The sequence below is a fragment of the Miniopterus schreibersii genome, assembly GCF_964146895.1.
Source record: "Miniopterus schreibersii genome assembly, chromosome: 2".
NCBI classification, from domain to species: domain Eukaryota; kingdom Metazoa; phylum Chordata; class Mammalia; order Chiroptera; family Miniopteridae; genus Miniopterus; species Miniopterus schreibersii.
The window spans coordinates 111,802,281-111,815,915 of NC_138102.1; the positions used below are offsets into that span (position 1 = coordinate 111,802,281).

Below are 13,635 nucleotides of genomic sequence, written 5' to 3' on the forward strand. Positions count from 1 at the left end.
ATTTTGAAAAACAAAATTACAATCAATCAATAAAATAATGTCTGAAAATACATGTTTTTGTGTGTTTTTTTTTCAAAAATCTGTGTCTTTCCTCAAAAGGCACAACAATTTTTTCCTCAGATATAAAAACTGGAAGACATTATCTTAGATGTATGTCTTAAAGAAAAAAATAGCAGTGAAACAGAATGTCTTGTAATAAACTAAATGTAAAATATTTGTTATGGTGAAAAAAAAAATTTTTTTTAAGCATTTGGAATAAAGCTCCCAGTAGGAATTAGAGATTAAAAAAAAAGAATCTATATAAAACAGAGCTTAACACCATGGTTAGTGCCAGCATTAGGTGTAGCTTCCCAGATTTCATTTTTAAAAGTTTTAAATAGATTTTTTTATCTCTTTTTCCCTTAAGCAAACACAATATATCTAAATAGGATTCCAGAATCTGTTTTATATGAGAAACAGACAAACAAACAAACAAAACACAGTTCCACATACACCGAGAACATTGGTCTTTATATTTTTGTATTCCATTTTTTAAAAAGATCTTCCAGGAAAAATTGCTTTAAAATCTCTTTTGCTACCCTTGAAACCAAAACTGCCTTAAGTTGCCTGCTGATGAATCAGGTCTAGATATCAGCACATTACAACATCATTGGAACTGTGACTTCAGGGTGAAAATCGCCCTGAATCATTGTTACAGGTCCTTGAGATTAAAGTGAGTTTCCTGTGCTGGGCTGCCTGGTTGCTGAGGTGCTCTGGTTGTTGCAGGGGTTAAAGTGGGAGCTACTGATGCCTATATATCAGGGAGGATTCATAAAAACACGACAGTGGAGCCTGGGTCAATCCATTGCTGTGAATGAGCAGTGACCAATAGAAAGGGGGGAAGAAAATCCAAGAAGGCTGAGGTAAGCGGGCTCCTGAAGCCCTGTCAAAGTGGAAACAATAGACCCAAAGGTGTTCATGGCGACTGCTCAGAGTAAATTTTATTTGTTCTCATAGGAGGCTTGACAGCATGAAATAAAAACAAATTACTTTAGACAAAGTTTTTTTTTGTTTTTGATTTTTCTTAACTGAGTTTTAGAAAACTTCAGACCCAGACACAGGACTCAACGATATATTTCCTGGACAGCAAGGTAAACTCTTTTGCACTTTTTAAAACTTAAAGTTAAGAATTTGAAGTTCTGATCCATCAGAGGCAGGGTTATTGCTTCAATAACTAAAACAAATCCCTATTCTGAAAAAAAGAGAATATTTTTATGTCTCTGCTGGAAGGGGACCAGAGCAGCATTTTGCAATTGTAAGAAATTTGACAGCTTGCGGAAACAGCTCTGCACTTGTCATTTCCCTCAATTTAGCAGCAAAATTGAAAGATCAGCATTTCATTAGTGATGCTGGTTTGTTTTATCTTTTTTTTTAAAGAATCAGTAAAATTTACTCGGTCCTTATTATCTAGCAGTTGAACTAAATGTATATTGGTAGAATGTTACTGATATGTATACATATGTATTTTTTCCTTCTAAAATAATTTATTGTACCTAAAATCTTGTTTATATTCGATGGGAAAGGTTCATGTTTTTGAGATGGTTCATGTATCAGTAAGTGTTAACCTATTCTTTGTTAGCAGCCATACCGAAAATACGAAGCTCTGCCTGCATCCTAAACATGGTTTTTGTTTTGTTTTGTTTCTTATCAGCCATAGAAATGCCATAATTAAATACAGTATTTAGCTAATTGTGATATAGAGAGAGTTCAAAATTCAAATTTCTTGGCTGTACTTGGTTCTGTATGTATCATATTAGAAATCTCTCCCAGCACCCCCAAATAAAACTTACCTGAGAAGCTGAGCAACAGAGTAAAAGATTAATCACACACTTTTCTTCAGATCTTAAAACCTTCCTCAAAACAAACTGCTAAAACGTTCTCTGATTGCTCTTTTTTTGGTTCAAGGCCCAGAGCCTGGGAAATCTCATCCAGATGTTCTGCTCATTTAGGAATAAAAGTAAAAGCATATGCCTGCTTCCTAGGAACAACACACATTCTCAATCTGAATTATTTAAAGGTCACTTTTTCGTTCTCTTGTGTTCAACTCCAGATTTCGGTTAACTTCCTTGCATTAAATAGCTTGAAATGGAAAAGCACTTAGAACTCCTAAAATTTGCTTTTCAGTTTTCATTGTGATTGGGTTAAAACCAGAAAGTTACAAGTTGGTGAGTCAGTTTCAGTGTTTGCAAAATGCTTTGCATATAGTGCCTAATAAATAAATGGGTATAAATTAATATCTCTGTATAAAATGTTGATATGTGTTTACTGTCTGCTCATAAAAGCAATGTTTCCTCATCATTCTGGTGCATGCAGTTCCCTAAAGATCAAGATCTTCAATACCTAACCGCCGTATCCTTTATTACAGCTACTATAATGGCAACCACAATCTGTTTCATCATCTGGGTGGTATTCGTGACAGATTCTGTGTGGACTCGAACTGTGAGACAGGTCTACGAGGTCCACGACCCAGAGGATTTTAATGAGCAAGACTTCGATTGCCCCAGGGAGTGTTTCTGTCCCCCCAGTTTCCCTACTGCTTTGTACTGTGAGAACCGTGGTCTCAGAGAAATCCCTGCTATTCCTTCAAGGATCTGGTATCTTTATCTTGAAAACAACCTGATAGAAACCATTCCTGAGAAGCCGTTCGAGAATGCCACCCAGCTGAGATGGATCAATCTAAACAAGAACAAAATAACCAACGATGGCATTGAAAAAGGAGCCCTGAGCCAACTAAAGAAGCTGCTTTTCTTATTTCTGGAAGATAACGAACTAGAGGAGGTGCCTTCTCCATTGCCAAGAAGTTTAGAACAATTACAGTTAGCTAGAAACAAGGTGTCCAGAATTCCTCAAGGGACTTTCAGCAATCTGGAGAACCTGACCCTTCTTGACCTGCAGCACAATAAGCTCTTAGACAATGCCTTTCAAAGGGACACCTTTAAGGGACTGAAGAACCTCATGCAGTTAAATATGGCCAAGAACGCCCTGAGGAACATGCCACCGAGGTTGCCGGCCAACACAATGCAACTGTTTTTAGACAACAATTCCATTGAGGGAATACCAGAAAATTATTTTAATGTCATTCCTAAAGTGGCCTTCCTGAGATTAAACCACAACAAACTGTCAGATGCAGGCCTTCCCCCCAGAGGTTTTGATGTGTCATCTATTCTAGATCTTCAGCTGTCCCACAATCGACTCACAAAGGTCCCCCGGATCAATGCTCATCTGCAGCACCTTCACCTGGACCATAACAAAATCAAAAGTAAGTGACATCAGAGGCCCAGTCATTAAGTTGATTCTGTATCTTTTTTTAAGAATAGCAATTCTGTTGACTCCTGGCCCCCAATTAATGTGCCTTTAGATTTTTTAAAAGTGTATTTTCTCAATGTTTAATGTGTATTGCATTTTGTATCTATTTACAGATAGTTTCAGTGGACTGAAAAGTTTCTATCTTCGAATTGCAGATGGCAAAGTGGACTTTACTATCCACCGAGGGCTATTATCAGAGAAACTAAATGTCTCTGTCTCCTTTAACTCCAAGGAGATTCTGATATTCCTGCCTCACCGAGTAGATTTACTTAAGAAAGCATCCCAGGCACAACCTTATGAATAGCAACAGAAGGAACATGATTAGGGGTTATCAGGATGGCATCTTTTTCCTTAAAATTATAGGGCAGCTGATGCCTGAAACCACAGTCATTAGAGTCTCTGCTTCAGGTCAGTGGGCTTCTCACACTTTAGTGTGCACAGGCTGGTGGCTCCACCTCTGATTTTCTGATCGAGCAGGTGTAGATGGGACCAGAGACTTCTCATTTCTAATGAGTTCCCAGGTGATGCTGAGACTGCTGCTTTGGGAACTCTCTACTGGGGACCAATACTGTAGTTGAAGGCTATGCTCAATTTAAATGAAAACAAATGTCCCTGGAAGTTGGCACCTCCTTAGAACTAATGGCAATCAACAAAACGGAATACCCTCTCCTTTCCTGAAAATAGCTTTTGATAAGGTAGCGTGAGATGAGTGCCAAGTGCCTTGGGGGCAGAGGTGCCATCAATGAAAGAAGTAGTTATAGAAAGAAGAGACTGGAGACATTAAAGGCAAATTTGGCACCTTCACAATTATGCCTGAGATCCGGCTGCCTGTGGTATAGAAACACAGCCACGGGGGCATCGGTATCAGCCTGGCACCTGGCCATGCGCCCTCAACCCAGTGCAGCCCTTCAGGAAGGTCATCTTGAGGAGGCCTCACCTGAACAGCCTCAGCGAATGCAAGCCCACTGAGAGAATCGGCCAGGTGGTCTGTAGGAAAGGACACAGAGAATTCTCAGAAGATTATGTTGCCTGGTTATTACAAACTAAGATTCCTTTAAGTATATAATCGCACAAACATCCCATATTTATAAGAACAGACAATTTTCTATTGGGCACCACTCAGCTATTCAAGATCTGTTCGGTTTTTCTAACAACACACTTCAGCATAAAATCCGGGAAGTGATGAGCAGGCTGCTGGCACTGCAGCTATTTTTCCATGGTGATGGGACATGTTTTAATCCTGTCATCAAAAGCCAAGGAAGCAACAGAAACTGTTCACAGAATCTGTTTCACTGAACCTGATAGTACAACAGCCAGTATTGACCTAAATATGTGCAATTTTCTGATGAAAATTCTGTACTTCTACAGGTGCATTCCTTATCAAAAGCCTCATAAATATTTGATGTGGGGAGTTAATTTAAAGTGATTCCATATAAATCCCTGCTTGTGAATTAGGGATCCCCTGGAGAATTTGATAATGAGGACGTTTAGGAGGGAGGTGGCAAAATTCCACACACAGGTGGGCACATATGCCAGCACTTACATTATTATACAAAGTTACACAAAGAAGAAGACTCTGTAGTCCCTTCATTTGCATTTAGAATGTTTTACACAGTGTTTTCTAGTGTATTTCTATTTTGCAATTGTTCTCATATCTTAGGGTGTATCAGAAGCACCTGGAGGGCTGTGTGTCTGACTCAATAGGCCTGAGGTAGGGCCCAGCCATCTAGTTCCCAGGCAGAGTATTTATACTGCTGGTCCAGGGACCACACTTGGAGGACCACAAATTATCCTTAAAGGAGCCTTATTTGCTACTATTAGGAATTTTTGAAGAAAAAGAAACTGAGGCTCAACTAGGGAAAGATATTTGCTAAGAACAAAGTGTAAATATAATAGCAGGAACGGAGCCCAGGGCTTCTCATTTTAAGTATTTTTTCCCCACTCGTACGGTATAATCACAGCACATTTTCTTCAATTCTGAGAATACAAAACTTGAGAAAGATGTCTGTTAATAATTTTAACAGCAACATCAACAAAGAGCAATTGACTTATTTGCTTTGTAACGTAGATATAAAGCATGGTCATTTTTATATTCCAAGTAAGTAAATTTAAAATGAGTCTTTCCCTGGCTAGAATTATTGGCTCTCCATTATATCACACTGTGTTATAATAATTTTAAAGCACTTAGTTCTTCTGGTCACATAATCTACTCTAGTTGTTAATAAAGTGGTTTCCAAGAAATACACCTTTTATATGAAGAGTTCTCAAAATTTACGCAACAGTAAACTTGCCTTATGGAGAATGATGGCAACACTTTTTATTTCTTCTGAACACGTGAAGGGACTTTAAATTTGGCAAAATGCTATGTGTTGAAATAAGTTACTTCTAGGTGGCCTCTCAGAAATATCATAATTAATTTATAAAATATAACTAAATCTAGAACACATGTTTTTAATGTTCCATTGATTCACACATGCATTGATTATGGGAGGGAGGGTGATAAAGAAGAGGAGAGAGCACATAGAAGGGACACAGTCTCTCCAATCAGCAAGGGACCCTGCACAGGAGGACGGGGCTAGGCTGGGACCCAGCTCCGGCCTCACTTGCCCAAATACCTTGTGTGCATTACCTCCCCTGTCCTAACCGCCATTCCCATAGCACCCAGATGTGGAGAATGATATTGCTTGACAAAGGTTGTGTGATTATAATGGTGATAATATACGTGAAAAAATAACTACAAACACAAAACTGTTGTTAAAATATGACTCATCTTTAGTTCAATTCACAAAATGGCATAAGAGCATAGCAAAGCAACCTCACTGTAAGAATAAAATCTTTCAGTACAATATAAATTCCCATTGCCCGAGTCAGGTGGATCTCATTTTCTAAGGAAGAATTCTTGCTCTAAGTAGTTTCAAATGAGATCAGCTATTATACTTTCCTGAATTTTGCTAGTTTAAATAGGCCTTCTCTCCTGAATGCTTCTATATCTCAGTATGATCATTGATGCCAAGGGCTCTGATCCAAGGCAGGTGTATAATTTCTCACATCCTAACCATCTGAAAAGGCTGATGGTATATTTCCTGGCTTGAATTCTTTGTAATTCAATTCTTGGCAAATGTTTCCTTTCTAATTAAATACATTTAAGTATAAAGATTCAAGTTATTTTTATGTGTTACATTGCACACTTATGTTGATTGTACTTTTAAAAAAAAATCTTGTTACTATATACTATTAATTTGAAATTTTGCATTTTTAAGGTGATTTTCCAGCACTTTCTCTAATAGACTGATTTCCCACCTACATATTCATCCATCCATCCACCCATCCACCCATCCACCCATTCACCCATCCACCCATCCACCCATCCACCCATTCACCCATCCACCCGTGCTCCTACATATTCTTTTCGTGCCAACTCTGAACTTTTGCCTCTAATACCCTAAATCTCACTTGTCTCAGTCAATAGTAATCTAAGCATGCCTTATACCTTGTTTCCATCATAATATTTAACAATGTGTCCTTTTTAGAGCTTCCTACCAAGTATAGCAGAATATGGGGTGAGATGCCCAGTTTTTCAGGAACACTTTTATAAAACAGATATGCACAACCCCCAACTTACACAAAAATGGTTTGTATCTGCCACTTTCTAGATCACAAGACTGGCTCTCCATAAGGCTGTTGTAGTAGTTTCTTGGCCTTCCCTCTCTTAGTCTCTTGTGTTCCAATTCATTCACCCATGCTATCTTTGTCTCCCTAGATGTGAACGTCTCCGTAATATGCCCTACCCCAAACATACTGCCTGCAGAACAGGATTTCTTCATTTACGGACCTCATTTGAGCTACCTTCGTCTGGATGGAAATGAGATCAAACCACCAATCCCAATGGATTTAATGACCTGCTTCAGGCTCCTTCAAACTCTCATTATTTAAACACATTTTCAACAATAGGAGATTGGTTTAATACACTGATATTTCTGATATGAAATTTGGATAACATTCATAGGTTTAAAACAAAAATCACATTTCCAGTTGCTCTTGGCCACCATTTTCATCTGTGCAGTTTAGTTTTTCTACTCAAAGGTGCTTTCACCAAAGATACATAGAACAGCCAATTTTTTCCTTTTTTTGAAGAGGAAGAGAAGCAGGGAGCCAGAGGGAGAGAGAAAAACATCCATCAGTTGCCTCCCTTATGCGCCCCGACCAAGGATCTGAGGACCCAAGCTGCAACCTGAGTATGTGCCATGGTTGGGAATTGAACCCGCAACCTTTTGGTGTACCTGACGATGCTCCAGCCAACCGAGCAATCCAGCAGGGCCTGCCTACTTTTTTTTTTTTAATAAATAAAACAGACACAGAGTTAAGTAGTTTATCAACTCAAAGATAATTCTTTTTTGTCTCTTTCACAGCTTATTAATACCAAGTAATGCAATTGCATTGGTTGTGCCATAGAATGAACATATTTGTTTGAATATGTTCAAAATTGCTTTTGCAGACAGTATAAATATAGTAACCTAACAGGAGATAGGGTGAGCTGAAGAAAATTAAAAAAAACCTTTTTATCATAATTATAAAGAAATAATTAAATTCAGATAACTAAGTAGCTTTTGTAGGTGAAAGTTTAGTATTTAGCTCAAGAATGGATATGAAATACATCAAATACTTCATAATGAGAGAGTTTTAGTCATTTAATACCAAATGACAGGGCAACAGCCATTTTTAGTTTACTACTATTTTTTATAGCTGCTGTTCTTAGGTATAGTACAATATCCTCCAGCAATTAAACTCCTTGGTTTTTACATTTATTATAACACATTTCTGACAGAATCTTAGTATTTTAACATTTGAAATCCACTTGAATTGTAGCATTCAACTCATATATTTGTCAGTGTTTTATTGGATTTTTTAAATAAAAAAAGTAAATACTTTCCAACAAAACAGAAGTAAAATATTTATTTCAGATTTATTTCAGGGGCATTACTTACAAGTTTTGTTAGAAACACATTTTAATAGAAAGTGTTAGAGTAACAATTATTTCCATTTTTCTACCATGGATGTATGCAAACATATTTTCCCACTTTCTTTTTTCTTTTCTGCCAGTAAACATGAGAAGAAATTCATACTCCAAGTACCTGACACCTGTTTTTCTTGAGTTAAAAAAGTAATCCAGGATTTTGTTAAGTAACAAAGTATAGTTTACTTTAGACTTCTGATTTTGTAGGACATATGCTATAAACAATAAATATTCCATAAGGATTAATACATGCCTTTATATATTTTTCCAGAATGATATTCTGAAAATTCATATAAAATTTGATATATTTCCCTAGAAAAATGAATGTATATATTTGTGAAACATCAGACTAAAGAAAGTCCAACATATTATTTTACCCCAAACCTCTCAGAAATGTAATACATTGTTCTGTAATGTGACTTCCCAAGTAGAGAATAGAATGTGCAGTATTTCTAACTTATTTTCACACCAGAACTTATTTGGGGGATGGGAGGAAAGAACCAACTAACACACCTTGAATGCAGTTTTCAAAATATAAGAAATAAAATTAATTGACATTAAGAAAAATAATATTTTTTTAAAGACTTCAAAGCACATAAATAAAACTATGTCACATACAATTATGCCATAAAATATAAGCGATTGGGTATCATTAGGCTGGGGAAAAAGAATATGTTGAGAGAAACATAATAACTTCAAATATTTGAAAACGTGCCATGTGAAAAGGGGATGAAACATATTCCAGGAAGCCCCAAAATGAAGAGTAGAGCATACAGGTAAAATTTAGTATGAGACATACATTAGCTCTGGCCAAGAAAGAATTTTCTAATAGTTGTTAAGAGTCACTCAGCAATGACAGCAATTTTTCTTGAGGTAGAAAACCCACCACTGGAACAAAGAATGAGTGATGATTCGAGAGGAAGGATATAAAAATGATTCCTGACCTGTAAGCAAAATTGCCAATTGCTCTTCCCAGGCCTTTTCAATTCCAAGGATTGTATTTCTTTCTTCCTTCCTTCTTCCCTCCCTCCCCCCCTTCTTTTCTTATTTTGTTTTTTCATTATTTCAGAAAATATATTTTGAGCAACACATATGTACCAGACTATATTATACAAAGGAGATAAAATAGTGCATGCAGTTTATATTGTACTACAGTGGATAAGACACAAATTAACTGAATAATTACAAATCTGTGGTAAGTGCTGTTGACAGAGCTGCATGATGCAAAGGAATTAATAATAGTGATTTGATATTTGTATAACACTTACATGACAAAGATCTTCTATCTAGAATACACAAGGCAGCCTCAAAACTTTACATAAGACAATCCACTTAGAAAATGAACAAAAGACATGAACAAACATTTCACGGAGCAGATAGAGATGCAGATAAGCCCCTGACAAGATCCTCCACATCATCAGCCATGAGAGGCACGCAGATTATAACCGCAGTGAAGCATCACTACACGCCTGTCAGAGTGGCTAAAGTAAAACACAGAAGCACCATCAAATGCTGTTCAGGACATGGAAGAAATACTCATTCATTGCCGGTAGGGATGGAAAATGGTTCAGCCACTTTGAAAAACCATTTGGCAGTTTCTTCTAAAACTAAACACACAACCTCCACGTGACCTGGCAATTTCATTCTTGGGCATTTGTCCCAAAGAAACAAAAATGTATGTTCACACAAAAACTGCACATGAGTGTTCAGAGTAGCTTTATCTGTAAACATCAAAAACTGGAAACAACAGAAATGTGTTCCTCCAAGTGACTGGTTGACCACACTGGCACATCCACACATGGAGGATTATACAGCAGCAAAAAGGAGGGAGGGGCTGATACATGCAAGGCTTCAGTGCATCTCAAGGGAACTACCTAAGGTGGAAAAGGCCAGCCTCACAAGGTTACACGCTATGATTTTTTTATAATATTCTTGAGATAAAATTGCAGACATGAGGGACAAATTCATGGTTGCCAGAGATGAAAGATGGGGCTGGGGGTGGGGACGGCTACAAGGGCAGAGCCTGTGGAGATGGAGCAGTTCTGTCTCTATTATAGCGGTCACATTGATCTGCACAAAAGTGAACAGAACTATACAAGCATGCACAAATGAGTGAATGTGAAATTGGGGGGAAAGGACTATGTCTTGATGTCAGTCTCTCAGTTGTGAAGCTATAATTTAATTTAAAATAAAAGCTAAAAATGCTCTGAGAGATTTGAACAATAGACATCTGCTGTGGGATTGTGAGGTAGGCAGACTGGAACGGGGTGAGAAAGTCTAGTTGGGATTCTACTAATGTAGGGAGAGGTGTCAGCCAATAGAGTCAAGGTGTTTTTCCTTATTTTTTTCAACAGTTTCAGGAAGCAAAGCCAGGGTATACTTTGAATGGATAATATTTCTCAGTCTCGCCCTGTCTGCCTTTTAATTAGTGACATACACTTAAAGCCAGACTCAGAAAAGAATAATCTTAGGAAAGTTTTTTTAACTTATATAAGTATAAGCTCTTATACTTGCACAAGTGTGTATGAAGTTATCTACTGCCAATCTTGTTTATAATAGCCAAGAATAGAACGGCCCAAATATCCATCAGGAGACAGAAAAATGAAATACAAGAAAATGCACACAGGAAATGAAATAGGAGCCACTGTTTTAGAGACTTAGTATAAAAAAGAATGTAAAATATCTTAATATATTTTTAAATATTTATTACAGGTTGAAATGGCATTTTGGCTATATTACATTAAATAAAATACAGTATTCACATTATTTCTATTATGGAAACCACCTAATGTCCACTAAGAGGTGAATGAATAAAAATAATGTACTATATACACACAATGGATAACTCAGCCTCAAGAAAGAAGGAAATCCTACAATCTGCACAACATGGGTGAGCTTGGAGGACATTACTCTGAGCGAAACAAGCCAGTCACAGGAGAACGGAGACTGTATGAACTCACCTCTATCAGGCATCTAAAATAGTCAAACTCACAGAAACAGAGTGAATAGTGATTGCCATGGGCTGGCAGGAAAAGGGAATGGGGAATTGTTATCCAATGGGTTTAAAGTACTAACACAGGATGAGTGTCTAGGGGTCTGCTTGTAGCATTGTATCTGTAACAATCCTGTGTTCTTCACCTAAAAATTACTTGAGATGGTAGATGTCAAGTACAGTGTTCACACACACAAATAGTAAGTAAAAAACAAACAAACAAAAAGCAAATCCTAAGGGGCGTGGAAGCTTTCAGAGGTGATGTTTATCACCCCGACTGGCAAACTGTGTACATTAAACATGTGCAGTGTCTTGTACAATTATTTGTCAATAAAGCTGTTAAAAATTTTAAAAATAGTGATTTGACAGAAGGATTGCCTAAAGAAATGACAATTAATGAAAAACAGGATGAAAAGTATTTAACAAAGGGCAGGAAGGAAGAATACCCCAGGTAGGGTTTACAGACTCTGTGATCCCCGGGAACAATTCGAGACTAACTGAAGTGCTTTAAATCAGAAGAAGGGATTATGTGAATTGAGAGGTAATATCATGTAGTTTTAAAGAACGTTAATACTGACACTAAACTGTGAAGTTCAAATCCCAGCTTCACTATTCTTTGGTCTTGGGCAGAATCTTTAAATTCTCTGTGCCTTGGGTTCTTCTTATCTATAAAATAGAAACAAGCAATAGGGCTTATTTACAGTGAGAATTAAAGGAGTTAGAATATTGTAAAGTGCCTTGAACACTGCCCTCCACATAGTGAGTGCTAAGTAAGGGTTTATTATTATTATTGTGTGTATGTATGTGATACATATTCTTAGGTGAGAATTTTTTTTAAAAAAGGAGAGGTTTTGATAGATTTATATAAACAATATAAGCAGAATTTTCTAGATTTTGTTCATATATTTAATAATTTTGGAAGAATTCTGCATTTAAATATTCATATTCTCATGGGTTAAGATTGAGGCAGGGCCAGGGGATGGAATAGGAGAATACAAGCAATAATTCTAATTATTGACAAATAAAGCTATTAGGAATAGAATGAGCTTCTTATCAACAAGTTTTTTCAAAAATATATCCACAAACTTAATATATAGTCTCTAAAATTTACAAATAATCTGCTGTTCTCTTTCTGGATGTTGTATAGGTTGCGACTATTATCCCCCAAAATCAAGAAAAATATCAAGGAGAGAATCTCAAGCCATTTTTGAAGTTATGAGATCTTAATAAATGCTCAATCTCTCATTTTATGGCTCTAACTTAAACGCAAAACAAAACAGCATTATTCATGATCTCTCCATGTAAATATCATAAATGTAATTCATATGGAAGAAAGAACAGAGCAGAAATCAAAAGAAAGTCGGTATTCAATGACAGTGAGCAATATATTCACAAGTGATAATGTTAAAAAGCAAAGATAGACTTTGGAAGTAAGAACCTAGTAACAGATTATGTAGTTTCTCTAAATTCTCTTAAAAATATAATAAAATTACATTTAAAAACTAGACAGAACAATTGGCATAGTGATGAAAATCTCCAGATGACATCTTTGATAAAATTGGTGTTAAAAAGTCCAAAGAACCCTCAAAATGACTGACTGTAAATGTGTGTGTATATTAGTCAATAGATGAATAGATAGATTTATAGATAGATAGAGATGATAGAGAGATGATAGATGATAGATAGATGATAGATAGATAGATATAGATAGAGATAGATAGACGATAGAGATGATAGACGATAGATGATGATAGATAGATAGATGATAGATAGATAGATGATGATGATAGATAGATGATAGATAGATAGATAGATAGATAGATAGATAGATAGATAGATAGATGATAGATAGATAGATAGATAGATGATAGATAGATAGATAGATAGATAGATAGATAGATAGATAGATGATAGATAGATAGATGATAGATAGATGATAGATGATAGATAGATAGATGATAGATAGATGATAGATAGATAGATAGATAGATAGATAGATAGATAGATAGATAGATAGATAGATGATAGATAGATAGATGATAGATGATAGATGATAGATAGATGATAGATGATAGAAGATAGATAGATAGATAGATAGATAGATAGATAGATAGATAGATAGATAGATAGATGATAGATAGATAGATAGATAGATAGATAGATAGATAGATAGATAGATGATAGATAGATAGATAGAGATAGATAGATGATAGATGATAGATAGATAGATAGATAGATGATAGATAGATAGATAGATAGATAGATAGATAGAGATAGATAGATG

At 36.2% G+C, this 13,635-nt stretch overlaps 1 protein-coding gene across 2 annotated transcripts; it reads left to right on the forward strand.

Moving 5' to 3' along the window:
• The first annotated feature begins 793 nt into the window (after nt 1-793).
• KERA (keratocan) lies at nt 794-7,679 on the forward strand. Of its 2 annotated transcripts, none has more exons than XM_081128216.1 (3): nt 794-902; nt 2,405-3,298; nt 7,106-7,679. In XM_081128216.1, exons 2-3 carry the CDS (start codon nt 2,413-2,415, stop codon nt 7,276-7,278), a joined length of 1,059 nt encoding a protein of 352 aa, XP_080984342.1. In that variant the 5' UTR covers nt 794-902; nt 2,405-2,412; the 3' UTR covers nt 7,279-7,679. The 2 variants fall into 2 exon arrangements, with proteins under 2 accessions (XP_080984342.1, XP_080984341.1); XM_081128215.1 differs by having other exon boundaries at nt 872-1,130.
• The last annotated feature ends 5,956 nt before the right edge of the window (nt 7,680-13,635 follow it).